Genomic DNA, 26,008 nt, shown 5'->3' on the forward strand with positions numbered 1-26,008 from the left:
AGTCTGTCAGACCTAATTAACCTTCCTACAAGCTGTGTTACGTGCCTCTCTAGGGGTCCCAACCCAAGATCAAGCTCCTATTGTCCTAGGCACACTACAGGCACCATCTGAGATGGAGCTGGCCCACAGGAGTTTCCAACCTGGACTGATAAGACACAAAGTGTGGGGAAGGGAAACTGAGGCACAAAGGAGGAATGTGATTTTCCCGCGGTCGCACAGAGGGTTGGCAGCACTGCTGCAGGTCACTCGATTTCCCACCCCAGCCCCAGAACTACATGCAACTTTTCTTCCCCTGTTCCCCGCTCTGACCCCCGTGTCCTGTGCTAACGAAGTACAGCATTTCAGGGCCTGATCCCAGCCGACGACCGGGCACAGGGTAGCCTGCCTGTTTTCCAAGCGCGCACGTTGCCATAGAGAACTTTGACTGAAACAATAAGAAGAAATGACCTACACTTCTCCTTATATTAAACAGGGAAAGGGATTAAAAACTGAAACCCGCCGAGATATGTTTATTCATGCGCCCTCTTACAACCAAATATAATAATTGTCTGTTAATTGCAGTTTCAGCCCCCACCTCAGACTTCGACATGTGAAACAGCAATCAGCGGCTCCCGTTTAATCCACCTATTATGTTGACTAATTAACTTTGCTCGACAGTTTATTTCTTCCTCCATTATCAGCCCCTGTCAGCCGCAAGCACACCGCCGCACAGGGGAACCTCAGCCCTCTTGATTGATCACCGATAGATTGACATGCAGATTAATTTAATTAGAATCACCTCACTTGAGAAATGAAAGACAATGGCAAGGGAGCTAATAGATCTGCTCTTCTAATGAGGCAAGCCTCCAGAGCCGGGGCAGCGGTTTTCGGATTTATTTGGCAGAATCCCCCCGTGGCTCTGAAAGGCTCTTGCTTTAATTGTTCTTGGTTTTGAGAGGCTTTAGCCTCTGAAGAGGTTGAAATGCTTGACAAGGATTGGCAAACATTGCTTCAACTATCCCAGGAAGCCGGGCCTGCTCAGACTGGGTGGCGAAGGATTGCGCACGGCCATCCCGTCCCTTGCATGGGATAGAAAGGAAATAAAGCTACAAACGTTGCCATTCCACCTCTTCCTCACCCCCCCTACGAACACTTAAACCTGCAACATTAGGCAAATGGTTAAACTGTCCTTCTCCAGGCAAGGACACTTTTGTCTTTAAACGGGAGACTACAAAAGAGCAGCTGGCATTTCAAGATCTCTGACACTGTCCATCAGAAATGTCCTTCTGCCCTGGATTTTTTTTAAAACAAATAAATATTATTCAACTACAGAGAGCTCTTACAGACAGCGATTTGGGGGGAAAGGCTGCCCCAAACTACAGAAGGTAAACACTTATGCATTCCCACAAGTGGAGGAAAGCATGGCCCACATGTAAAATCCCACATGGATTTCAAAAGTTATTTTTCCTTTTCCCTCACAAGGAGCAGAATCAAATTTTGGCTGTTGGCATTAAACTGGCACATAGTTGATGGGTGCACAAAGGAGACAGTAACCATTGTGAACCCTTAGGGACAAGGGGAAAATATGAAGTGTCACTTCTGATAGCCCCATTGACTTCTACACCAGCTCATTGACTTTTGTGTTCCCTGTTGTTGGGAAAGGGCCAAGCACATCTAAGCTGAAAATAAAATAAAATAAAATAAAATAAAATAGCAACTGCAGCTGAATTTAAATTTCTGAGAACTTCAAAAGCTTCAAATGTTTTGTCCTCACAAATTGGCCCCAATCCTGCAAATACTTATGCAGGGGCTTCACTAGGGGTCACAGTGGACCACAAGCTAAATATGAGTCAATCGTGTGACACTGTTGCAAAAAAAAAAAGCCAACATGATTCTGGGATACATTAACAGAAGCGTGTGAGCAAGACACGAGAAGTCATTCTTGCGCTCTACTCTGCACTGATTAGGCCTCAGCTGGAGGATTGTGTCCAGTTCTAGGCACCAGACTTCAGGAAAGATGTAGAGAAATAGGAGAAAGTCCAGAGAAGAGCAACAAGAATGATTAAAGGTCTAGAGAACATGACCTATGAACGAAGACTGAAAGAATTGGGCTTGTTTAGTTTGGAAAAGAGAAGACAGAGGGGACATGATAGCGGTTTTCAGGTATCTAAAAGGGTGTCACAAGGAACAGGGAGAAAAATTGTTCTCCTTAGCCTCTGAGGATAGGACAAGAAGCAATGGGCTTAAACTGCAGCAAGGGAGGTTTAGGTTGAACATTAGGAAAAGTTTCCTACCTGTCAGGGTGGTTAAACACTGGAATAAGTTGCCGGGCGGGGGGGGGGGGGGGGGGGGGATTGTGGAATCTCCATATCTGGAGATATTTAAGAGCAGGTTAGATAGACATCTATCAGGGATGGCCAACCCGTTCCGGACGAAGAGCCAAGATATTAGTGGATCCAGCGTGAAGAGCCGGGGCAAAGTTGTAGAGGAAAAAGAAGGCCTGCCCCTTTAAGAAGCGCGAGAAGCACGTTTCTATGCTTTCTGGCCTCAGCAGGTTCCCGCCAGTCACCACCATATTGGAAGCACCAGACGGCTCTCCTGCCCCGATGAGCACAAGGGCGCCGGGGCGGCTTCGCAAGCCACACTGATGGGGTGAGGGAAAAGCCACGTGCGGCTTGCAAGCCGCTGGTTGGCCATGGCTGGTCTAGATGGTACTGGGTCCTGCCATGAGTGCAGGGAACTGGACTTGAGGACCTCTCGAGGTCCCTTCCAGTTCTAGCGTTCTATGATTCACTTTGAACATGCGGGAAGTCCCACTGAAGTCAATTAAGATAAGGGCCTGCTGAAAAGTTACGCCTGGGAGCACTTCCAGGATCCAGTCCTAAAAGTCTATCTAAAGTTAAAAACACAGGTTGAACCTCTCTCGTCCAGCACTCTCTCGATCGGCAACATCTGTGGTCCAGCATGATTTTAGTTAGCCGGTGTGATGTAGTGCTGGTGGCTATGCTGGGCAGTGGGCTGTGGGTGACCTCCACTGGCGGCTATTTGTAGCACGGCCCAACAGGACAGTGGATGAGTCACTAGGAAAGGGTCTCACAACCTGTCTGACCAGTTGTTTTTTTATATATATATATATATATATATAAAATGGAGATCACCTATCTCCTAGAACTGGAAGTGACCTTGAACAGTCATCGAGTCCAGTCCCCTGCCCTCTCAGCAGAACCAAGTACCATCCCTGATGAATTTTTGCCCCAAATCACCTCCGCAAGAATTGAACTCACAACCCTGGGTTTAGCAGGCCAATGCTCAAACCACTGAGCTATCCTCAGAAGTGAACACAGGGAGCCAGACAAAGAGAGGAAGGCAGAGACCATCCCCTGGTTGGGGGGTAGGGCTGGAGGAGAGTTTTAGTTTTCTGTCTGGTATCATGGAGGAAGCAGCCTAAACAAGGGGCTGGGATTTAGGGGCCCAGTCTCCCCCATCTCAAGGGGGGCTGAGGCATCCTAGGCCTGCCCTGGAACCAGATGACATCTGTGCTGTGCTGTATCCTGGAGAAGCAATAAACTCCCTCTGTTCTACTGGCTGGTGGAGTCTGTTCGTGCCACTACGGAGGTGCAGGATTCGGGAGAACCCCAACGCACCACCACAGCTGGATATCCACTTTTCGTGGGTGTGGCCAAGTTTCCTGCAGTCCCATCAAGTTTGTTTATAGCCACCAGTGTCCTGTGCTGGTATTTAGCTGTAATTGACCCCTCAATGTCCTCTAAGAGCCCAGTAAGCGGGAGAAAAGTTGGTCATGCTACTCCCTCCCGTGGTCTGGCAAATTCTCTGTTTCTGCACCATTCAGGTCCTGAAGGTGCCAGACTAGAGAGGTTCAACAGGTGCTAGTTTAGGGCCCAAGTTGGCAACATTTTGTACCTGCAAGTAACCTCTCTCACATAAGAACTCCTAACATTGGAGTAAACGCTACCCACCGGAGCAGCTCCTATAATGTCTCTTACTCGTGTGACTGAGTCGTCACAGGATCAAGCCTTTATAATATTTTCCCTTCAGGTGTTGGAACCTGTTGAATGGATCCATTTTGATTTGCAGAGCAGGACCTCCCTGCCTACCTCTTGACCACGGTGCTTGAATTACTGCACAGAGACCACATCAGAGGGGTTCTTTGGAGTCGTTAGCAGACGAAACTATAAAAGGAATCACCGTGAAAATCTGTTTCCAGTGTCAGGAAATGCAGAAAAAAAAAGTGGTTACCCTGGGGGTCTGTCTGAAAAAAAAATGATTATTCATAGTGCACCTGTAAAAAGCGGCACACATGCTCTGATTCTTAAAATACACAATTTTCTTAATGTAAGTGCTTTGTTTTGCTAGGCATGAAAAAAAGGACCTTGCACACATGCGCAAGCTAAATATTAATGCTGGGACTATGTAGGAATTAAAAAAGAGACTGCATTTGTTATGCAATGCAATGATATACTTGGACTTTTTCAGAGGACATAAAGGCTTAGAAGGCAGGCTTCGATTTTTAATCTAAAACTACAATACTGAATTTGAAATGATGGAGACATGTTCAGGTCAGAGCACGTGCTCAAACTAATTTATGGAGAAATCGTAAAATCGGGGAGCGGGGAATCGAACTAGATGCGGAGTGAGCAGCGAGAGAGCCGCAGAACACAGACGACAGCATGGGGGGGAGGGAAAGGCATACTTCAGTTTAATAAATGATTAACGAGGTGCTGACATATGAATGTAAACATGGGAACATGCAGATCTGCCAAATCGCAAACCTTTCCAAATTTTGTCCACAAAACACATTTTTAATTTGGATCAGGCAAATACGGAAAATGATTTTGAGCGTTAGCTTCAAGCCTTCATAGATTTCTAATCTAAACCCTGGATCCCTCCCTCACCTCACCCCCTGACATTTTACAGCTTTTTTCTGCCAGCCGGCACGTTCATTGGCTCTACACTGCAGACTGACAGCAAGTTCTTCTTGCCATTAAATAGTTCAGCTGTGAATATTTTTGGGAGGTAAGTTAAAGAACCTTCTGAAACCAGAATGTTCGAAATCAGACTGTTTATCCCAGTTAATGCTGGGCCTGTTTATTTGTTATGGTGCTTCACCTAATATGTCAAAATTAAGCATTGCTGACTCCTCGTTTTTAACCACAGCCCATTAAGCTCTGCTCACTGATTAATACATAACATGTTCCTTGCGCTTTCAGTTTTCTTCGTTTCCTTGGCCGGGCCCTGATATTTTAGTTTATACCCCAGATACCTAATGGCAAAGGCTGCAAAAATTCAGTGCTGATAATTTATAGGTTTGAGAGGTCTCTTGCTGCCATGTGCTTAAGGCCTTTGGCTTTGGGATTCACTAATTGGATTTTATATCTTATTTCTTCACACAGTGCACAGTCAACCTGTGGAACTCCTTGCCAGAGGATGTTGTGAAGACCAGGACTTGAACAAGGTTAAAAAAAAAGAACTAAATAAATATGATAGAGGTCTATAAAACCATGACTGGTGTGGAGAAAGTAAATAAGGAAAGTTATTTACTTGTTCCCATAACATAAGAACCTGGGGGTCACCAAATGACATTAATAGGTAGCAGGTTTAAAACAAACAAAAGGGAAGTTTTTCTTCATGCAAAGCACAGTTAACCTGTGGAACTCCTTGCCAGAAGATGCTATGAAGGCCAGGACTTTAACAGGGTCTAACTAAGAGATAAATTCATGGAGGACAGGTCCCTCAATGGCTGTTAGGTTGTGTAGGAATGGTGTTTGTCAGGGGCTGGGAATGGGCGATAGGGGAGGGGGTCACTTGATGGTTCCCTGTTCTGTTCACTCCCTCTGGGGCACCTGGCATTGGCCACTGTGGGCAGACAGGACGCTGGGCTAGATGGACCTTTGGTCTGACCCCGCCTGGCCGCTCTGCTGTTCCTGAGCCCCTGCTGCCTATTGGATGTCCTGACAAAAAGGGATAGGAAAACAGCCTTGTTTCCATCCCCAGTGGAAGGCCATTTTTGCAATTCTGGGAACTCAGCTAGTCCTTGCCTCAGCGAGATACTGGCGTTAAGCACAGGCTGAAGTGAGATTACTCACCGGCTTGAAATGAGGCACAACCACGGTGCGGAATTGGGGTTATAGATCACAATGCTGCTTTCCAATTCCTCCCCTGCTCCTCCAGTTTTCTCTCTCCAGGGACAGACCCTCACACGTCCCACCTCCATTATCTGGGATGCGTGAAGCATTATTTGGGTCTCTTATGCAGATTTGCAGCAGGACACAAGTGGCTACAAGTGGCAGCATCCCATTAAGGCAAGTTAGCAGCCTCAGATGGGGGGCGGGTGAGGGTTGCAGTAACCACATCAGAGACCGTGATAACGTGCTAGTGACTTTCCGGGTTTACATGGCGGGGGGGGGGGGGGGGGGGGATTAAGCGGTGACTTGGCCACCAAAGTTGATTCCCCATGAAACCTGACAGCAGACGCTTGCGAGCAGCCTGCCGGGGTCTGCAGGTGACACGAGCACACCGAAAAGCTTTTCGGCTCTGGTGGCGGTTTAGTGCAGAGCTGGGGCAGGAGGGCACTGGGGGTACATCTAGACTATGTTCTTTTTTTCGACAGGAGAGATGCAAATTCGGCACTAATTTGCATATCTTCTTCCGATCGCTTTTTCAAAAGAGTTTTTTTTCCAAAAGTCAAAGCAGTTCAGAGGGGTTTTTTTTTTGAAAGAACCCTGCACACCTCGTTTTTTCAGGAAGAAGGGTTCTTTCGAAAAAGGGGGGTTCTTTCGAAAAACCTCCATCTAAACAGCTTTCACTTTCGAAAAAACGCTTTTGAAAAAGCGATTGGAAGATGATATGCAAATTAGCACCAAATTTGCATATCTCCTTTCAAAGAAGAACGTAGTCTAGATGTACACTGGAGCAATAGGGGCTGGACCCCCACAATGGGACTACTGAGGGGAGCAGATATAGATGACGCAGAGGCCGGACGGAGACCCAGCTACGTTCCCATGCTCGTGCGGGAGCGAGCAGGACCAGGGGTGGAGGAACATCAGCCCAGGCCATAGGGAGCAGACAGGGTTGGCTCTTGTCTCCCTAACTTCTGTTACGTAGCCACGCTGGCTATGGCCGGCGTACTGGGACCCCGCAGGAGTCCCGCGGAACATGCCTCCAGACAGCCAGGCCAGCTGCCCATTCACGTGACCCTCAGGCCCAGCCCAAACCCCACCCTTCAGCTACTCTGGAGCCCTGTGGAAACACTTGGCCCAGGAGAGAGCCAGGCACGTGTGTGCCAGTGGCCAGGCTGGGGGAGACATGGCTAGAGGGATGGGGTGCCAGCAAACAGATGCCAGCCACCGCGTGGGTAAAAGGGAGAGAACAGAGCACCAGCTACCCAGGCTGGCAGGGGGCATTCGGCCCTGGGGGCCAGCTCCCAGAGGTGGGCAGAGCCGACAGAACACCAGGCCCCAGCTGCCACCGAAATGCCATAGGAACAGCCTGGCTACTCGTGTCTGCCAGCTGCGTCTCAGGAGGTCCCATCCCTCCCCACCCATGTTCCCTGTACGCTAAGTGCTTGGGCAGCCCCCCGGGAGAGATTCAGGTGCCGCCCAGTTGCTTGCCGGCAGCATGGTGGTGCACATCTGCACATGCCCGGGCGCACCTAACAAAATGTGTTCCGCACATGGAAGGGGAAAAATGGAAGGACTATTGCTCCCCGTCCTCTCCCTCTGCCCTCTCCTGTCACTGGAAGCTGCTCACTCGCTCCCATAATGCCATCTAATCACATGTCGCGTTGCGACCGCACGTCACTCCCGGTTGCGCTGGAATGGAAGACGTGAAGCGTGGCGGCGGCAGGCCTCAAGCCGCAGAGCGGTTAAACACGTGACGACATTTGGGCTCCGGCGGCAGCCTGAGCGCCACGACCCTCCCTCCCCCCAGGCTCCTGAAACACACTTGAGGACAAGACCCCCTCGTGCCTTTCCACACGTGGGCCTACGTGAGGGGTTCGCACACGGCTGCACAAACCAGCCGACCTCCCCCACCCCCGCGATAACATAATGGGCTAGTGAGTCTCCAGCGGTAAAACCCCCCCGGGGAGGAAAGAAAGAGGAAGGGAGCTCAGGGGCAGGGGAGCCGAGAGTTTTCCCCACAGGTGGCCCCGGCCCTTTTAGGGGCCCAGCAGCCCCGAGCCTCCTGAAATCACCAGGCCCTGAGGCATCTGCTCCCCTTGTTGCCCCCAGCAACGGGCCTGCTCAGGTCGTGTTAGCCTGGTGTATCCCGGTCTCTGTCTGGGCCCCCACCTCCACCCCGTGCTGCTCCACCCACGGCCGGGCCAGGGCACGTCTGCCGCCCAGGCGTCCCTTTCCGGGCAGACCAGGGAGATCAGCCCCAAAGAAGAACCCGTCCCCACTGGACAGCAGGATCAGTGTGGAAGAAAGTGGCACAGAGCAAGGAAGGGGGGGTTATGTTGGGTAAACTGAACTCCCCCACCTCTGCGCGGAACAGAGGGGGCCAACAGGGGAACCCAGGGATGGGCAATAATTTTCACAGGAGGGCCACTTAACGAATTTTTGTACGTGCTCATGAGCTGGCTCCACCCTGGAAGGGGAGGGGCCTAGGACTGAAGGGGCGAGGCCTGGGGCGGGGCTAGGGCAGAGGGGGCGGGGCTAGGGCAGAAGGGGCAGGGCTAGGGCAGAAGGGGCGGGGCTAGAGATTAACCTCCCCCCAGAGTTGTCTGGAGCCAGAGGGTTTGAATGAAAACCACAGCAAAGGGTTTGTGGCTCCCTGCCCCACCACTACCGCATTGCCTGGCAGCCACCTGGGGCAGTTGCAGCTATTTAAAGGGCTCCTGGCTCCAGCCCCTTCCTGAGCCATTTAAACAGGATCCCGCCGCCTGAGCCACTGCCTGGAAATTCGGTTGCATGGGCAGCAGGCTGCACATAGAAAGGGGCCAGATGCAGCCTGTGGGCCAGATCAAAGTGGTCGGTGGGTCGGATCCAGCCCCCGGGCCGCATCTTGCCCATCCCTGGAACAACCTGCCCCCTCACAGCCAGAGCGGTGGTCTAGCCAGATTTGAACAGGGTTTGGATGTTGTGTCTCCACCCGACCAGATCCCTGGGTCTCAGGTCAGTGCATCGCACCACAGTGCAAAGGAGTCTGTCCGCTAGGCTGGCCGGCTGGCAGTCAGCTGCAGTGTAGACATGCCCCCTGGGCCAGGCTTCTCCCCACATGTTCGCCCCCAGGAGCCGGCTCTGCATGATCTCCCTGTGGTTTTGCTCCATACCTTTCTCCCCTCGAAGAGCTCAACGAAGCCTGCGTCTCCCCCCGCTCCTGGGCCCAGCTGCTTCCCTTGTCAGAAGTTTGTTGGTCGAACGGAGAAGCATCAAGTTCAAGGAGGAAACCCAGCCATGGCGCAAGGGGGAGAAGGAACAAAACAGCAGCAGGGCTGGCATCCAACGGCTTGCCACCGGCTTTCGAAGCACACCGTACGCAGCAGCCGGTGGGGCTTTGCTCTGCTGGAAGGGATTCGTTTCTTGAAAATGGGAAGGTCACGCTAATTGACATGACCTGCGTAATTAAGCAGGCTCTGTTTACACACGGCAGCCGCGAAGCTGGCTCGGCATGACAAAATGTCTTTACCGGTGAAGAGATCAACCACCTTTCTTCTGCCCTACCTGCTCACCCACGCGGGCGCCGGCTCGCTGTTCCGAGGGAGCACGCCACGGCAGTACCATCGGAAAAGCAGCCTGCATCTTGCGAGAGTACAAAACTGGCAGGGCGTACAGCTCACCAGCCGGCTGCTTTGACAAGCCCCAGACCTGGCTGTTCATGCTAGATTGCCCTACGGCTGCGAACGCCCTTGCAGAATGCTTTTCCTTGAGGAGGACAATATATTTTTAATGAGTGGGAAATGGCAGCACTGTCGAGAGACAGGCACATGGTCCGGACATCAGGGACTCCTGCATTTTAATTCCAGTTCTGACACAGACAGGTGCATAATCTTGGTCATGTCACTTACTTTCTTGTCTCTCAGCTGTACAGCAATACTACTCATCTCCCTTGCAGGGAATGACAGGGATTAACCAGTCAGCATGTGTACAATTAAAAAGGCACGGAGTATTATTGACCCTCCTGCAATGTGTGGAACGTACAAATATGGGAGGGGATCCAGCTGGTGGAATTTTGCACAGTATTGGAAAAAGTTCAGAAAAGGGCAACAAAGATGAGGAGGGGTTTGGAACGGCTGCCATATGAAGAGAGATTAAAAAGACTGGGACTTTTCACCTTAGAAAAGAAATTAAGTGGGGGGAATAGAATAGAGGTCTATAAAATCATGAGTGGTGTGGAGAAAGTGAAAAAGGAAAAGTTATTTACTTGTTCCCATAACAGAAGAACTCGGGGCCACCAAACAAAATGAATAGATAGCAGGTTTAAAACAAACAAAAAGGAAGTTTTTCTTCATGCAACACAGTGTCAATCTGTGGAACTCCTTGCCAGAGGATGCTATGAAGACCAAGATTTTAACTGCATCCAAAAAAAGTGATACATTCATGGAGGATAGATCCATCAATGGCTATTAGCCAGGATGGGTAGGAATGGTATCCCTAGCTCTGTTTGTCAGAGGCTGGGAATGGGCAACAGGGGAGGTGTCACTGGATGATTCCCTGTTCTGTTCACTCCCTCTGGGGCATCTGGCATTGACCACTGTCAGCAGACTAGGCTAGATGGACCTTTGGTCTCACCCAGTGTGGCCGTTCTGATGGTACTTGCCCCCTTGTGACCTTAGCCAGCCTTCTGCGATGCTGCTGGCCCAAAGTTAACCCAGCCCCCTGGAGACAGAGCTGAATAAGAAACCTCATGGAGCTCACCTTCTTAAACCCCTCCCTTCCCTCCAACGGGGAATGGTCATCTCCACTAGACCCCTTCCAAACAAATACCCACTACCGGACCACATGGCTGCACCTACCCAGGGGAGGGGGGAAGGGTGTGCTTTGGGCACACATTTCCCATCACTGCCAACATTCTGCTGGCTCCAGCACCGGGGAGGAGGGGGGCGGTCTAGCTATCGCTCCCATGGCTCTCTTTACTCCCGGAGCCTGTAGGCTGGTACTGAGCCTGGTAAGAGGATGGACGGTTACAAATATTTGTACAAATACAAGCTCTGTTCACCCCCCCCCCCTCGTCCCCCCCCACACCCAACCTCGGCTCCCCTGGGGGGTGCTTACAACAGTGGGGAAGCATGAGCCCCAAAACACTCTAGTGAGGACCAGACAATGGGTGAGCGATAGGGATGTTAAATTTAGTTTAATTGACTTGGATTGTCCGTCAATTAGTCGATAAGCAGGGCACCTGCAGTGGGGTTTGCTCCCAGCGCTGGAGCTAACCCTGCTGGCTCTTAATACATTTTAAAGGCTAAAGGGCAGCACGGGGGGAGGTAGTGCGAGCCAGAAATCACCAGACATCAGCTGTCCCGGCTCGCGCCGGGCTCCCCAGCTGCACTTCTGATTTTTAAATGTATTAAGAGCTGGCAGGCCGGAGGTGCAGCATCTGGGACTGGTCACGGTCCTCTCTACCTCCCTGCCTCCCTTACCCCCACGGAGACGGTGCTGGGGGAACCGGCTTTTAAGCTGGCTCCCCCCAGCACCGGCTCCTGTTCTCCCCCTTGCTGCTTCTACTAGAGACAGCAAGGGGTGGGGAAGTGACTAGTGGAGGGACTGATCGCTTACACCCCTTGCGAGCCAGGACTGGGCCAATATAAAATTAATGCCACCTTTCAAAACCAGAACAATACATCTTTCATAGCGCAGCAAAAGACTCCGCAAAGGGAGCTTGTTTTGGATTTTTAGCAGAACCGTAGATCTGATTTTGCCACAGGACCCCCCCCTCCCCGCCAAATAAATATTGCTCACTCACTCAAATTCTTTACTGGAAGGCACACGTAGGATAGAGCAAGAGAGAAGCAGCCGTGTGACTCAACACAGCAACTGAATGGTCCCTTCTGTGTCTTCCTTTCACATTTTTATGCCCCAAGGGGAGGGTATCATCTTGAAGTCTCCTCTTGCTCAGAGCGTGAAAACCCAACAATTTCCTGCTGTCCTTTGACCTCCCCAAACCTGACAGCAGCTTGGTACATTTCAGTAACTTCCCGTTAATGACCCGCTCAGTTTGGGTCCAATTATTTCTACCCCCACAAGCTGATTCTCTGGAAAGAAGGAAGCGTGGCATACTGACCTGGAATCTCCGCATGTCTCGGGGATTTCCCGCATTTTTTAGGCAATTTTGGTTACATTTGAGAAAAAATTTCAAGAAGAACCTGTGGAGAAAAGAGAGACCATCGTTAACCACAGCGCCATGGCCAATTCCGGAGTCTGATCCAATAACACCGCACGCTATTAGCAGTCCTTACTCCCACAAGTTGTCCCTTTGAGTGGCCACATCGGTAAGGAACACACCCCTTTACCTGCCACCAGCAAAGCATTTTGGCTCTAAGGCTACATCTACACTACGAGTTTTCTCGACGAAAAATATGCTAATGAGGGACTCATTTGCATGTCATGCTCTCATTTGCATATTTTCTGCCTATTCGTTTTTGCATTGGGTTTTTTTGCGCAAAAACAAGCAGTGTGGATGTTTTCTTTTTGCGCAAAAACCCCTTTTTCCGCAAGATCACCTACCGATCTTGTGGGGAAAGGGGGTTTTGCGCAAAAAGAAAACATCCACACTGCTTGTTTTTGCGCAAAAACGGATTGGCATTGAAAATGCAAATGAGATCATGACTCATGCAAATGAGTCCCTCATTAGCATATTTTGCCGAGAAAACTCATAGTGTAGACGTAGCTTAAGAGTGACACACGCACGGTTAAGAGCTTTGCTTCCTTACAGCCATGTCGTGTGCAGAATTGGTCCCTATGAAACGTGACTAGCGTCAGGGAATCCCATTCTCTCCCACAGAGCCAGGAAGTTAAAGAACACACCATTTCAATACAGCAAAGAGGGAGCACAAATATGCCGGGCAAGAAACCTTCTCTCTGCATCCGAGGTTTCATCTCCCCAGTTCATGTGTCACACGCAAACCAAGTTTGCCAACATAAGGGAAGATTGTTCGGGAGAATTTACACGAAGGAACAAACAAGCCATTGCTCAGTGTGAGGGGGGAAGTCTTGGTTAAAAAGCCCATCTCCTAGCAGAAATGAAATTGCTGCCAATAGCTAGATGCAGCTCTACGACCTCGGTGTAGATCTTTAAGAAGAGACCCTGCATTTTACAAGCCCCGCCCCCCAGAAGCAAACATTCCACTGAAAATACTTTCTTTGCTGTTATGCACCAATGGACTGTAAAGCCATAAAGACAAGTCAGTGAATAACAGTGGGTCTCACATTCTTTGCTTCCTCTTCAACAGCCAAGGTTTATCTGCCTTTTGTCCAAAATAAACTGCGGCCAGCTCTCTCCTAAAGCTTTAAAACCAGGTGCTACCAGACAGAGCATCATTATACCTGTAATAGCTGTTGATTAAGCAGGCAGAGGCTAATTTAACCGGTCTCTGCTGCTAATGATGCATTGGGGGGAGATTGTTATGGTTTTACTTAACATTGGAAAGTTAATTTTTTTGCAAGCATCCATCCTGATCCCCAGAGAGAACCCAAGGTGGCCACTATGGCCATGTCTACGCTAGGAAATTATTTCAAAATGACTACATTTGACTTCACTCCTGATTTAACAATCAAACTAGTGTGTTCACACTACTTGGAAGCCTTGAAATTAGTCTGAGGCAGGCTCTGTTATTGTGGACACGCGACGAACCCCAGGAAGCATTGGGGAGTAATTAGTTCGAATGACTCTGGGAGGAGTTATTTCAAAATAGCGACACTGACACATCCACACTACCGTTATTTCAAACGCTTTCAGAATGAGTATTATTCCATAAGGAAAGTAGGAGTACAGATTTCAAAATAAGCGGCTCATTATTTCAAAATAACGGTCTTGGTCGTGTGGACACGCCGCTTATAAATTCGACCTAAGTGGGGTTATTTCAAAATAATGCCCTAGTGCAGACCAGGGCTAAGTGGCATATCTAGCGAATGCAGAAATAAAGGAGGGCAAAATTGGGCGCATGGCCCAGAAACATTTCACAGGCCTGTTTTTCTGGCTGGTGTTCTCTGATGGCGCTCCCTCCACCCCCACCCCCACCCCCACCCCCAGCTCAGCTGCATCCTAAAGAGGCCCGTTTAGCTCTTGTGTCAGCTCCTTCGCACTATAGAAACCATATTAGGCAGTGGTCACACTGACACATGTAAACGACAGGGGGCTACTTTCAGTAACAGAAATAAAAGAGACCGACCTGCTTATCAAATAATAAGCAGCCACAAGCCACTGGCGGCAGCAGTGGCGGGTCAGGGTGCCGTTTGTTTTCACTCAATTAAAGAGGGGAATAAGCCACTGCATTTTCTCATCAAGTGGGCCTGGCTGTTCGAGAAGCGAGCGCTGGGGCTATTTGTCGGGTGTGTGTCTTTTTAAGCCTCTAATGGCCAGCTGTGACAGCCAGCCTCAGATTGTGTAGAAGGAGCTGTCAGCACAAATATTGGCATCTTGAAGCCAGACAACTGCTTGCCACCAGCCGCAGGTTTGTTCTCGTGCCAGACTGGATTTTGAGAGACAAGCAAATAGGGCATTAATTCCGCCAAAGCAAAACGAAATGCAGGGAAGAGTTCAGGATCTTACACTTCACATGGTGGCTTTCCTGTCAACAGCCCATCATTTAGCTCATGAGCTATGAAGGGCACGGACATTAGATCCCTCCTGCCCTAAGCTAGCCCTGTCATGCGGAATGCTGGCAGAATAGCGAGACCACCCCTCCACGGGAGCTCGCTGGCTGAAATAAAAAGCCCGGCCATCTGTTGGGAGGCAAAGACGTCCCCTGTCAGCTGGTGCCTGGAGCCTCAAACAGGCCCTTATGTGGCAAAGTCTCTCAGAACCGCTTATTCTTTAGGGAAAAGTCAGCTTTGCCCCAGGGTTTTGCTAGAGAATTCTTCAGAGTTTTCCAGAATGTAGGAGCCAAGCAGCTGACTGCTTTGGCTGGAGCTTCCCTCAAGGAATATATAACCGGGAAGGGGGGAGGGAGAGGTAACAGTTAAAAATATCTGCGCCGAGGGACGGAGTCAAACGTGCACACACAGAAAATATTGATCATGCTAACTTTGCAAGGCGTGTCAACCCGGGGGCGTGTGTGCCTGTGCATGCTGATCAACTTTAAAGTCCCCTTTCCCTCCCAAAAAAATAAGGGAAGCTCTAAACCAAGCCCTATCAAATCTCTAAGCTGAACAAGCAACGTCGTTCTCTTGTTTTATAAGCTGGTGCCAAAAGCTCCAAACACCTACATGAAACACAACAGCTTGGCTCTGCAACGTCTAATTCCAACGCGACAAAATGTTTACCATCCATAACATGGGTGAGTCTCGCTTGAGATCAATGGGTGTTCTCCCCCCCTCCCCCAGAAGCTGAAGAAGCATCGAGGTCTGTTTAGTTAGTTCTAACAAGCCCCCCAAAACGGGCGACACTTGTAAACTCCAATGAAATGATTTATAAAACAACCAACCAGCCATTGCATTTTGGAGAGGAACTGTCAAGGCACAGAGTTCACATCTTATCATTTCTTTTGCTTTGTTTTAAAACAGAAATCAACGGCTCCAATCTTGTGTTCTTATTCCACCGAGAAACCAACCAACATACAGCCTAAGTGTGGTCTCTACGCTTTCATCTGAAGAAGTGCTCAGTGCCCATAAAAGCTCGCGGTCCCTGCTACATGTCTGGTTCGTCTCTAAGGTGCTGCTAGACGATTGGTTGGTTTTTAAGCTCTACCTACAGGAAAGCCCCGTGAGTCGTTATACCCTAAGCTGTGAGAAACATGGGTTTGGTTCCTGGCCAGTGATGTGCCTAGCACCCAGTTCGGCGCAAATCTCCATGATCCGCAGAATCTGACCCCGTGTTACTTGGCTGTGAAGAGAGAACCTCTGCATGTCATGCTGACAAACACTCCCTCCCAGTTACCACCCACTCCCTGGTGTCTGAGTCCATCTGCTGCCCCTTGTCCTAGACCTGCTCTTTGGGACAGAGCCTGGTTTTGTTCTGTGGTTTGTACAGCGCTTAGCACAATGGGGTACCAGTCCATGACTGAGATGCCGAGGCTCTGCAATAATACAAACAGGAGAAAATGGGGGACAGGAGGAAAATCAAAGGGGGCTCGGTGGGCACGTGGTTTAACTCAAGGGTGTTCTAGTGATCAAAGAATCGTCAGCTCTGCTACATTCTCCAGCCTGAGCCTCATCCTGCCTCCTTGCTCTGCAAGGCGTCCAGTGGTAAGAGATCGACCGGCGGGAGTGATGAGAAACGTAACTTACGTGTGTATTTGTTTACATCTAACTTCTGCTGCTGACAGAAACCATGTATTGGATATTTGTTATTGCAGACTCAACCTCTCTCGTCCAGCCTTCTCTAATCCGGCAACATCCGTGGTCCGGCATGATTTTAGTGAGCCGGATGTCATGAATCATAGAACCCTAGAGCTGGAAGAGACCTCAGAAGGTCGTCAAGTCCAGCCTCCTGCCCAAGGCAGGACCAATCCCAACTAAATCAACCCGGCCAGAGCTTTGTCAAGCCGAGACTTAAACACCTCTAGGGATGGAGACTCCACCACTTCCCTAGGGAACCCATTCCAGTGCTTCACCACCCTCCTAGGGAAATAGTTTTTCCTAATATCCAACCTGGACCTCTCCCACCTCAACTTGAGACCATTGCTCCTTGTTCTGCCATCTGTCACCACTGAGAACAGCCTCTCTCCATCCTCTTTGGAACCTCCCTTCAGGAAGTTGAAGGCTACTCTCAAATCCCCCCTCACTCTGCTCTTCTGCAGACTAAACAGACCCAACTCCCTCAGTCTCTCCTCCTAGGTCATATGCTCCAGCCCCCTCATCGTTTTGGTTGCCCGCTGCTGGACCCTCTCCAACGCGTCTACATCCTTTTTGTAGTGGGGGGGGCCAGAACTGGACACAATGTCCAGATGTCCACTGACCATGGGTGTGAGTTTCCCTCAGTCCCAGAAAGTTCGTTTACAGCCCCCTGTCCTGGCTCTCAGTGTTCCGGGCTGTTATTTAGCTCTGATTTACCCTCCATGTCTTCTCAGAACCCCTTAAGCAGTGGAAGGTTTGGAAATGCTGCTAGACCATATTGGCCTCCTGTGCTTCGGCAAATTCTGTTTCGGCACCAGTCAAGTCCCGAGGGTGCCAGACTAGAGAGGTTCGACCTGTACTACTTCCAACACCCCTCGGTCCAGCCCCACTGTCCCCCTGTTGTGTTGCAAAAATCAGTGCCCCCTGATTTCCGGGGCATCTACCTCAGGCTTTTTACAGTTAAACAAAGCTCATTTGTTGCCCTGCCCCTCCCCCAACACGACACACATGGATTAATACAGCCAACGGCTCCAACCCACTGGGACCAACCCTGCTGTAGCACTGCTCTACGCATCTCTGCGTCACTGCTCTGCGTGTGCCAGCGGCACACCCACTGGACACTTCCCGCCCACCCCCGCACCCGTCAGGGAGCTGAGAAGTGCTCCAGGAGGGCTGCCAGAAACCAAGGGCCAACGCCCTGCACACAGTTATTTGAAAGGCTCCCACAGTGAGTCGCATGACTGCTCCCAGCGCGAGGGTCCCGGGGGTGCTCGTCAGGCCCATGCGAGCCCCTCGTGCCCACTGCTCTTCTGGAGGAAGTCACACTGGCCTGCAGATTCTCTGAGCACCGTGCTGGACTTGTGTCTCATCGGGGTCCCCATGCTTGCAGGCTGCTCTTGGGCCTGCCTTTTGCAGCAACTGCCGTCCTCCCCCTGACCAGTCACATCATTGCCCCTCCGAGCTTCTCCCTCCGAGCTTCTCCCCCCCAGCTCCCCAATCTCCGTCCTTCGCCCCTCAGTCATTGCCCACCTTGCTACTTCCTGCTGCTGAACCCTTCCTCTGCTGGAGAGGACCCCTCTCTTGGCCAGACATCCCAATGCCCCCAAAAAGAGCCAACACAAAAGCTTCCGAGGGGAAGCCACGTTCGTCTGTAACTGGAAAAACTTAAAGAACGACGACTATTCTAGCAGCACCTTAAAGTCTAACCAACCATGTAGATGGGACCATGAGCTTTTGTGGGCACAGCCCACTTCTTCAGATGACTGGAGTACAGGCAGTCCCCGGGTTACGTACAAGATAGGGACTGTAGGTTTGTTCTTAAGTTGAATTTGTATGTAAGTTGGAACTGGCACATATTGTAGGGGAAACTTTAGCCAAACATTTCTCCAGAGCTCAGTTTTATTCTCCCACACCTCACTTCCCTCAGTCCTTTATTCTCAAGCTGAGGTGTCTGCTGAGAAAAACCGCTCCGCGTCTCCCTAGTCTGCTGGGGGGTCGCTAGCTTCGCGTCTCCCTGGTCTGCTGGGGGGAAGCAGCTAGTGTGGGGTTGCCTCACCCCGTTTGTAAGTAGGGATCCGATGTAAGTCGGATCCATGTAACCTGGGGACTGCCTGTATTAGAAGTCCCGATCCAAGAACACAGGGAAGGGTTGGAACTTAACTTCATTTACACGTTTAATTCTTATCAGAGTGGAATGAACAGAGATATTGCCTGGCTCGCACACGACCTTCCACATCCCAATGACTTAACTCACCAACCAAACAATGGAGGTGCAAATTGTTCTTATCAGCCTCCTGTAACTACTTGACCAGTCCAGTCACTGTCTTGTCTCCTTTTTTTTTTCCCTTTCCCCCCTTCCATTATTTATTCTTGGATCTGGAATTTTAATACTCCTGTCATCTGAAGAAGTGGGTTGTGCCCACGAAAGCTTATGATGCCGTCTACATGTTTTGTTAGTCTTTAAGGTGCTACTAGACTATTCCTTGTTTATTACATTTTTTCAAAGCAAAAGAGATGTCTAGCATGGAGGTCGCAGTAGAGACTTGGAACCCCTATGACAGACAGAAGTCCTCTTCTGCTTCTTATTGGGTATCTGTCCATTACTATCTGCCCTGAGCCTCCGTGGTTTCCCATCTACTGGCCAGTTTGATCAGACACGTTGGTCGACTGCTCTTCAACCATGCACACCCAGGACACCCCGCTCTGCCTTTCCACCCTCCCTGGGGTGACCTCTGTCCTTGAACAGAGATGGCAGAGTAGTTTCTGCCCATGAGAGGAAACAATATACTTTAGCACCGCACAGTCGCCAGTTCCTTTGCAACAGAGAACCATCTCTGGACCCAAACATCAGTTACAACACAGAGAGGTCTCCAATGAGTCTGGATTTTGCTTTTCCACACAGGTGTGTAATATTGTTGTGAATGGCCTTAGCTGACAGCTTCGTTTTCCTATGTAGGCCCTTCCCACTTCTGCATGCATCAAGCTATTCTTGACTTTTTTTTTCCAATGACTTTGTGTAGGCGTTTATAGCCCCCCTCCATTCTGCCACCGGAGTCTACTGGAGCAACCCAATAGCTGCTCTCACACTATTACAAGGCCAATCTTTCCCCTCAGGTGGAGATGAGGAACCCCCACGGGGTCGGATTCTACTGCAAGACCTACAGCACGAGACGAGCTGCTTGTCTCAACATAATAACAGGCCCACAGCTAGCTTCACGCATCTGTGGGAAGAATTCGGTTACAGATTAAGAAAAACCCACTCCGGAGAAGTTCCTGGAAGGCTTTGTGCATGGAATAAACCATCCTACATTTTAGAGCTTGCACTGAAGGGCAAACGCAGTAAAACAGTTCATTAGGTAACAGCTTGTACATCATTCTTTATTATGCAAAGGATTGTTATAAATCCAAGCAGCCCAGTCTGACTTTCACAAGTCCTGGAAAATTGGGGGTGGATCAGTCCCCTCACTGCCACCAGACACAGAACAACAACAAAAATAGACGTAAGATAAAGCATTAAATACAAACCCCCTGTTTACACCTTTAGGCTGTGTCTAGACTGGCCAGTTTTTCCAGAAAATCAGTCGCTTTGCCGGAAAAACTTGCCAGCTGTCTACACTGGCCACTTGAATTTCCGCAAAAGCACCGACTTCCTACTGTAAGAAATCAGTGCTACTTGCAGAAATACTATTCTGCTCTCGTTCAGGCAAAAGTCCCTTTTGTGCAAAGCTTTTGTGCAAAAGGGCTACTGTAGACAGCTCAGACTTGTTTTCCGCCAAAAAGCTCCGATCACGAAAATGGCGATCGGGGCTTTTTTGCGGAAAAGCGTCCATGCCAATCTAGACGCTCTGTTCCAAAAATGCTTTTAACGGAAAACTTTTCCATTAAAAGCATTTCCAGAAAATCATGCCAATCGAGACGCAGCCTTATTGTCTGTTGAAGATAGGACAAGAAGCAATGGGCTTAAATTGCAGCGAGGGAGGTTGAGGTTGGACATTAGGAGAATCTTCATACCTGTCAAGGTGGTTAAACACTCGGATAAATTGCCCAGGGGGGTGTGCAATCTCCATCACTGGAGATTTTAAGGGCAGGTTGGCTAGAGATGATGATGTAGATGGTGCTTGGTCCTGCCGTGAGGGCAGGGGACTGGATTGGATGACCTCGGGTTCTATGAGTCTATAAGCTATTTGGAGAGCTTATGCCAGGCACGGTAACAAGAACGAAAGCTCTCGCCCTGGCCTCTGTCTGTGAAGTACCTGAATACAGACTGCGTTTACAGCCAGCAAAGCTCCCTTGTCCTTTGAAAGGAGCCACCTGGGTGTGCCTCAGAGGAAGCTGCACTTTGGCTAGTGTTGTGCACCCAAGTGAAAGGCTGCCCCCAAGTCTACAGGCCTGACCCAAGGCAAGTAGGACTTTTCTCCTCAAGCAATCCCACCAGCATGGCTCACAGGTGGTGCAGGTCAGAAAATGAGTTTCATTCCCCCGTATTGGAAACAAACAAAACAATTATTTTTGTCAAGATTTTTTTACGTTTCAACAAAAATTTAAAAAACCAAGAAAAGCAGAATTCAACCCAAGCTGGAACAGCTCAATTCAGAAATGCCACCGTAGTGCCTCATGCAGCCATTCTTCTGTCAAGGTTGGCCTCCTTCATCGGACTCCACCCTCCCACAATGCACTTCTCCCCGGACTTGTCCCCCATGTTTCTTCCTTTCTTTTGTCCTTCTTCTCAGTGGATTCCCTCCTAACAAACCCGAGTCCTCTGCCATTTGCTGACCATCCCATTGTGTGTTATTCCCCCTTATCTGCCTTTTCTATTTACACTGTAAGTCCGTGCTCCGAAGACCTGTCCATTCTCCTATTTTTCTACAGCCATGCTAAGCCCAGCCAGGTCACGTTCTTGGTTGGCCCAGGTAGGGTTGCCAGAAGGTTTAACCAAAAATACCAAACACCGTTCCCTCCCCCCTCCCCCAAAAAAAAACACCGGGGAAAAAATTCTGTTGAGAAAAAAAAAGGGGGGAGGGGAGACCAACGTCGTTGTGCGAAATAAAATAAAATAAAATAAAATAAAATAAAATAAAATAAAATAAAATAAAATAAAATAAAACATGGTCCCTTTAAGAAATGCCTTTGAGGCTTTTTTGGCTTTAACAGTCTGCCAGCGGCTGGCGGCCATCTTGTTTTCCTGCTCCGAGTCAGAAAACAGCTCCCCTGCAGAACCAGGTAAACAGGCGGGAGCGGGGCCCGGTTGCTGAGTGTGTTGTAGGGTTGCCAGGTGTCTGGTATTTTTGCCTCCTGGCAGGGAAAAAAAATCTGAAAATACCAGATAATTTAGGTGTCTGGTATTTCCTGAATTTTTTTTTTTTACCAGACACGAGGCGAAAATACCGGACTGTCTGGGTCAATACCGAACACCTGGCAACCGTAGGCCCAGGATACAAAACAAAAGGAAAATACACAGGATTTGACCAGGGGAGCTTGCAGGCCCACATGGGAGGGTTATACATTAAAAGCAAACTTTCTTAAAAACAATAAGGATCTGAGTGGGGAGCAAAACCCACCCTCTCTCCATCTCAACCCTGTGGGAGATTTAAGGGAATTCATACACAGAGGGCTAATGCGAGGACTTGCTCTTCCATTGCCACAATAAATACATCAGTGAAAGGGGAATAAATAGTTGGACAGGGAAGACCAGCCTTCCCGATGCGGAAGAAAAGCTTGTTTGTTCCCGGCACATTGGCGGAATTGTGCGAGAACAGTTCAGCCATGTGAAAATATGACAGTGGTGAGGGTGCCAAGCTCAGCGAGACCCGTGGCCATCCAGGGAGCGAGTGCTGCTTGCACTCCGCAAACCTGTCAGAGGGCAAACAAAACGAGCCCCAGGTTTAAGCGCCGGGTAATACGAGACTCTGGGAGAAGGCTTTTCCAAGTGTCCGGCTCACTGTAAAATGAGCAAAACCTCCAAAGTACAAACAGCAGTGTCATATCTTTGCAGTGGGCCATCAGAGGAAAGAATTTCACGGCCACTGCAGCCCGGTACTGTTAATGAGCGAATATAGCCCGCGGGTTGTCCAAAGTTTTCCCTACCACGCACACACACCCCTCCCCCGCAGGGTAAATATGTCCGTGTGTTATACAATTTGATTTTTACTCATATTACCGGAATCACGTTGTAGTCATATTTTAAAAGACTCATTTCAGCTAAATTCTTTGAAGTTTAAAGACAATATAATAACAAGACAACAAGATCAACATAATTATACTGGTTTTGCCTTTCATGCAAGCAATAGCTGTACAAGCGAATGCCGACAACTTCAAAGTTTCCACCTAATGAAAAGAAGCCAACACAGATTTTGGTTGTTTATTGTTCTTTACAAAAACCTGCAGGTTATGTACGTCCGCGGGTATTCTAATATATTTTTTACATACAATAGAAAAACTGCGAGTAATACATGAGTGCGTGTTATACTTTGGTGCGTGCTATATTCGCTAATTTATGGTACTTACACACATCTATAACCTAAAGCACGAGAGTAGCCCCTCCAAAGAAAACGGAGTTCTCCTGCACTTAGCTCCATGAGGGCCATTATGAGCCGGGTCACCGCTGGCTTGTGTGCTAGAACCAAGGGAAGGAGTAGCAGAAATTCCAGTACTCCCAGGCTGGAGTAGCAGAAAGGATCAAGCAGACAAGTGGAAGTTCCTTCATTTCTAGTGTGAACCAGGCACTTCCCACCAAGTGAAGTGACAGGGGGCCCTCGGCCCTAGTGCAGACCACAGAGCAACACCGGACCAGACGCTAGGGCCGCTTGATCCATTTATTTGAGTTTCTCCCTCTGCTTTTCAGTACATCAATTCCCCTTCTCCATCACCTATTAAACCATCTTGTAAGTCTTTAAAGTGCTACACAGTCCTGTTTTTTGTTTCACCTTCTCCATCAGACACTTCCGCCGTGCCTTGCTGTCAATCACACTCCTTCCCAGACTCCTGCATGTCAGCAGACAAAGGAAACCTACATGGAATTACTCAAACGGAAGTCCACCAACGTGACGATTGCCATTTCATATTAAGTACGGCTGCTTGTCCCCAGATCTCACACAGAGTTGGCATATATCAGAGTCGAAGTGGGTATAAAAAAACCCCACACTTGTTACTGATGAGACAGTTTTTAAAGAACATACTGTACAAAGAGCTGAAATTTGCATTCACACCCAAATCCAGCACATCTCCATTTTCCCCTGGGTTTTTAATGTCCAATAAGGGGCCACATCAGGCTCCCGGATCACAAAAGAAACACAGAAGGCTTACACCGATATTTAGCAGCATGAGACTGTGCATGGAAATCAAATACAGGCATGAGGGAATGCGTCTATTACCCACATGTTCACAGCTGGATTTTTAGTCAATAAACAGCAGTAGCCACCTTTTGTGGCATTTTTACAACTGGAAATTTATTCTACAGAGGAGAAATTAAACACTGCAGACAGCCTTGCTACCTATTCCCAAACCTAACCGTTCTTCATGTGTCAAACTTCCTCTCACTGATGTCAACATGCCCGGTAATTCTCAGGGCACCAGATCAGACCCATAGGTTTTATTTATGGATGCAAACAATTTATTAAGGAAGCACAACTCAGCAACAAAGTTATGGGAACAATGTTCTTCCACTGAAAAAAATGCACCTTTCAGCTAAAGTCTAGAAAGGCTCCCTGGCCATATCTACACTAGGAAACTATTTCAGAATTACTACATTCAGTTGAGGAACTCCTGATTTAACAAATTCAAACTAACATGTCCTCATCACAGGGAATCATCGAAATTAGTCCGAGGCAGATTCCGTTAATTGGCCTCCTGAAGGCTAATCCATTCAAATTAGCGGTGCTAGCACATCCACACTAATGTAATGTCGAACGTACTATTTCAGAATAAGCGTTACTCCTCGTGAAAAGCAGGAGTACAGAGTTCGAGTTCTGCAGCCTGTTATTTTGAAATAACAGGCTTGGCAGTGTGGATGCACAAACATGGTGGCGGTTATTTCAGAATAAAGTCCTAGAGTGGACCAGGGCCCTGGGGTGTGCTATGACGCACCATGGGAGCCCCTCACAATTGATTACTGACTGGTTCTGTTGGACAAAATAGATGGTATTTTTGTGTACCTCTTCTGAAACCCACAATGCCCTTTTTGCTGCTGGTGGTGTATTCAATACGTCCGCCCTGCAAAGTGTGGGAGAAGAACCCACATAATCACCAAATCCCACATTAGAACTGCGCAAGAGGCAGCCTTCAACTACTCACGGCCTGTTCCCCCAAATGTTTCAAGCTAGCTTTCCAGAAGTCTGTGTGTTCTGTGCCGCGAGGTGCAGAACAGCCATTTTTAGTCTCTCAGCCTCCCCGTCCAAGTTCTTCCGCTCTCCTGTATTAAGCGGTCTAATGCATCACAAAAGTGTAGGCTTCTTTGGAAAAGCGGGCTTGGAATTTTCCCTCCCAAGTGACTTAAAAAAAAGTCACAGAATGCTTTTCAATCTTTCATGATGAAAAGCATGAGGCTGCTGACTATTCGCCCGGCACCAAAAGACAACAGCGCAACATTGGGCAAAATATAAACATTAAAATCTCATTAAATGATTCAGAGACAGGTCTAAATTCTCACTTCCCCCTGTTTTGAGTCTCCTCCCTCCTCTCCCCCCGAGTACGGCCTTTTCAATACTTCTTCGCAAGGGAGTAAAAAACTCAGTTGGTGGTTGATGGGGACCAAATATTTCTATGCTCTCCCATTTACGCACGGCATGCCATTTACCTGCAATGTTTAATGAACTCCAACTGGACCTAAATACCGAAAACAAACAAAATTTGGAGGGTTTTACACCATCTGTGCACCGAGTATCCAAAACACAGAGAAGTCACCTAGACGTAAGATGGTGTATAATGTGCACATACGCACAATATAGGCATACAGCAAGGATGCATCCATCTTCACATACACAGATATACAACCGTGGCTATGACCTCATTGTACAGAGAAGAAAGTTTTGTGCTCTGGTTTTCTTTAAGACCCATGCAGTCACTGTCTGTCCTTTATGAGCAAAGGGGTCAGAGCTTTAGCTGAGACGGTGCTTTAGCCCCTCCAGAATTAGAGTACTTTATTATCACATTAGTACAGGGAAAAGTCACATAACTAACAGAATTTATCCTCATATACTCAGTAAAAGCACTAATATTCAATTGCTCTGGAGGTGTTTAATTACTCTTCCTTACACTGCTTTTTTTCTTACTTGACCCTTCAAGTACCAGGGTATGAAAATGTGTTAAAACTATTCTATTTAATTCCACTTAAAATGCTAGACTTTATTCACTGGAATAAGTATAAAACCAGCTCTGAGGTCTCTCATAGTTCACACAATGCCAGTGCATTAACAGTCATCGCGGTGTCATCTCTGTGCTAAAAGAACCTCTGTTCAGTGTACGTGATGACAGATAACAGAGTTACTGTTAATTGTAATAGGATACTGGTATTCGGCCGCTTGTTATCTCGTGGTAAACTAGTGTAACAGTGTGTAGGCATCAGTAGTGTCTGAGATATAGTT

General features: G+C 48.7%; 1 protein-coding gene across 8 annotated transcripts in view; it reads right to left on the reverse strand.

The window, feature by feature from the left end:
- EBF1 (EBF transcription factor 1) overlaps nucleotides 1-26,008 on the reverse strand; it is a 347,508-nt gene that overhangs the window by 116,977 nt on the left and 204,523 nt on the right. For all 8 annotated transcript variants that reach the window (XM_075900637.1, XM_075900636.1, XM_075900635.1 and 5 more), the window contains exon 7: nucleotides 12,220-12,301. In XM_075900637.1, the coding sequence (XP_075756752.1) occupies nucleotides 12,220-12,301 (82 nt within the window). The remainder of the gene's footprint in view (nucleotides 1-12,219; nucleotides 12,302-26,008) is intronic.

Source organism: Pelodiscus sinensis, chromosome 17 (assembly GCF_049634645.1).
Source record: "Pelodiscus sinensis isolate JC-2024 chromosome 17, ASM4963464v1, whole genome shotgun sequence".
NCBI classification, from domain to species: Eukaryota; Metazoa; Chordata; order Testudines; family Trionychidae; genus Pelodiscus; species Pelodiscus sinensis.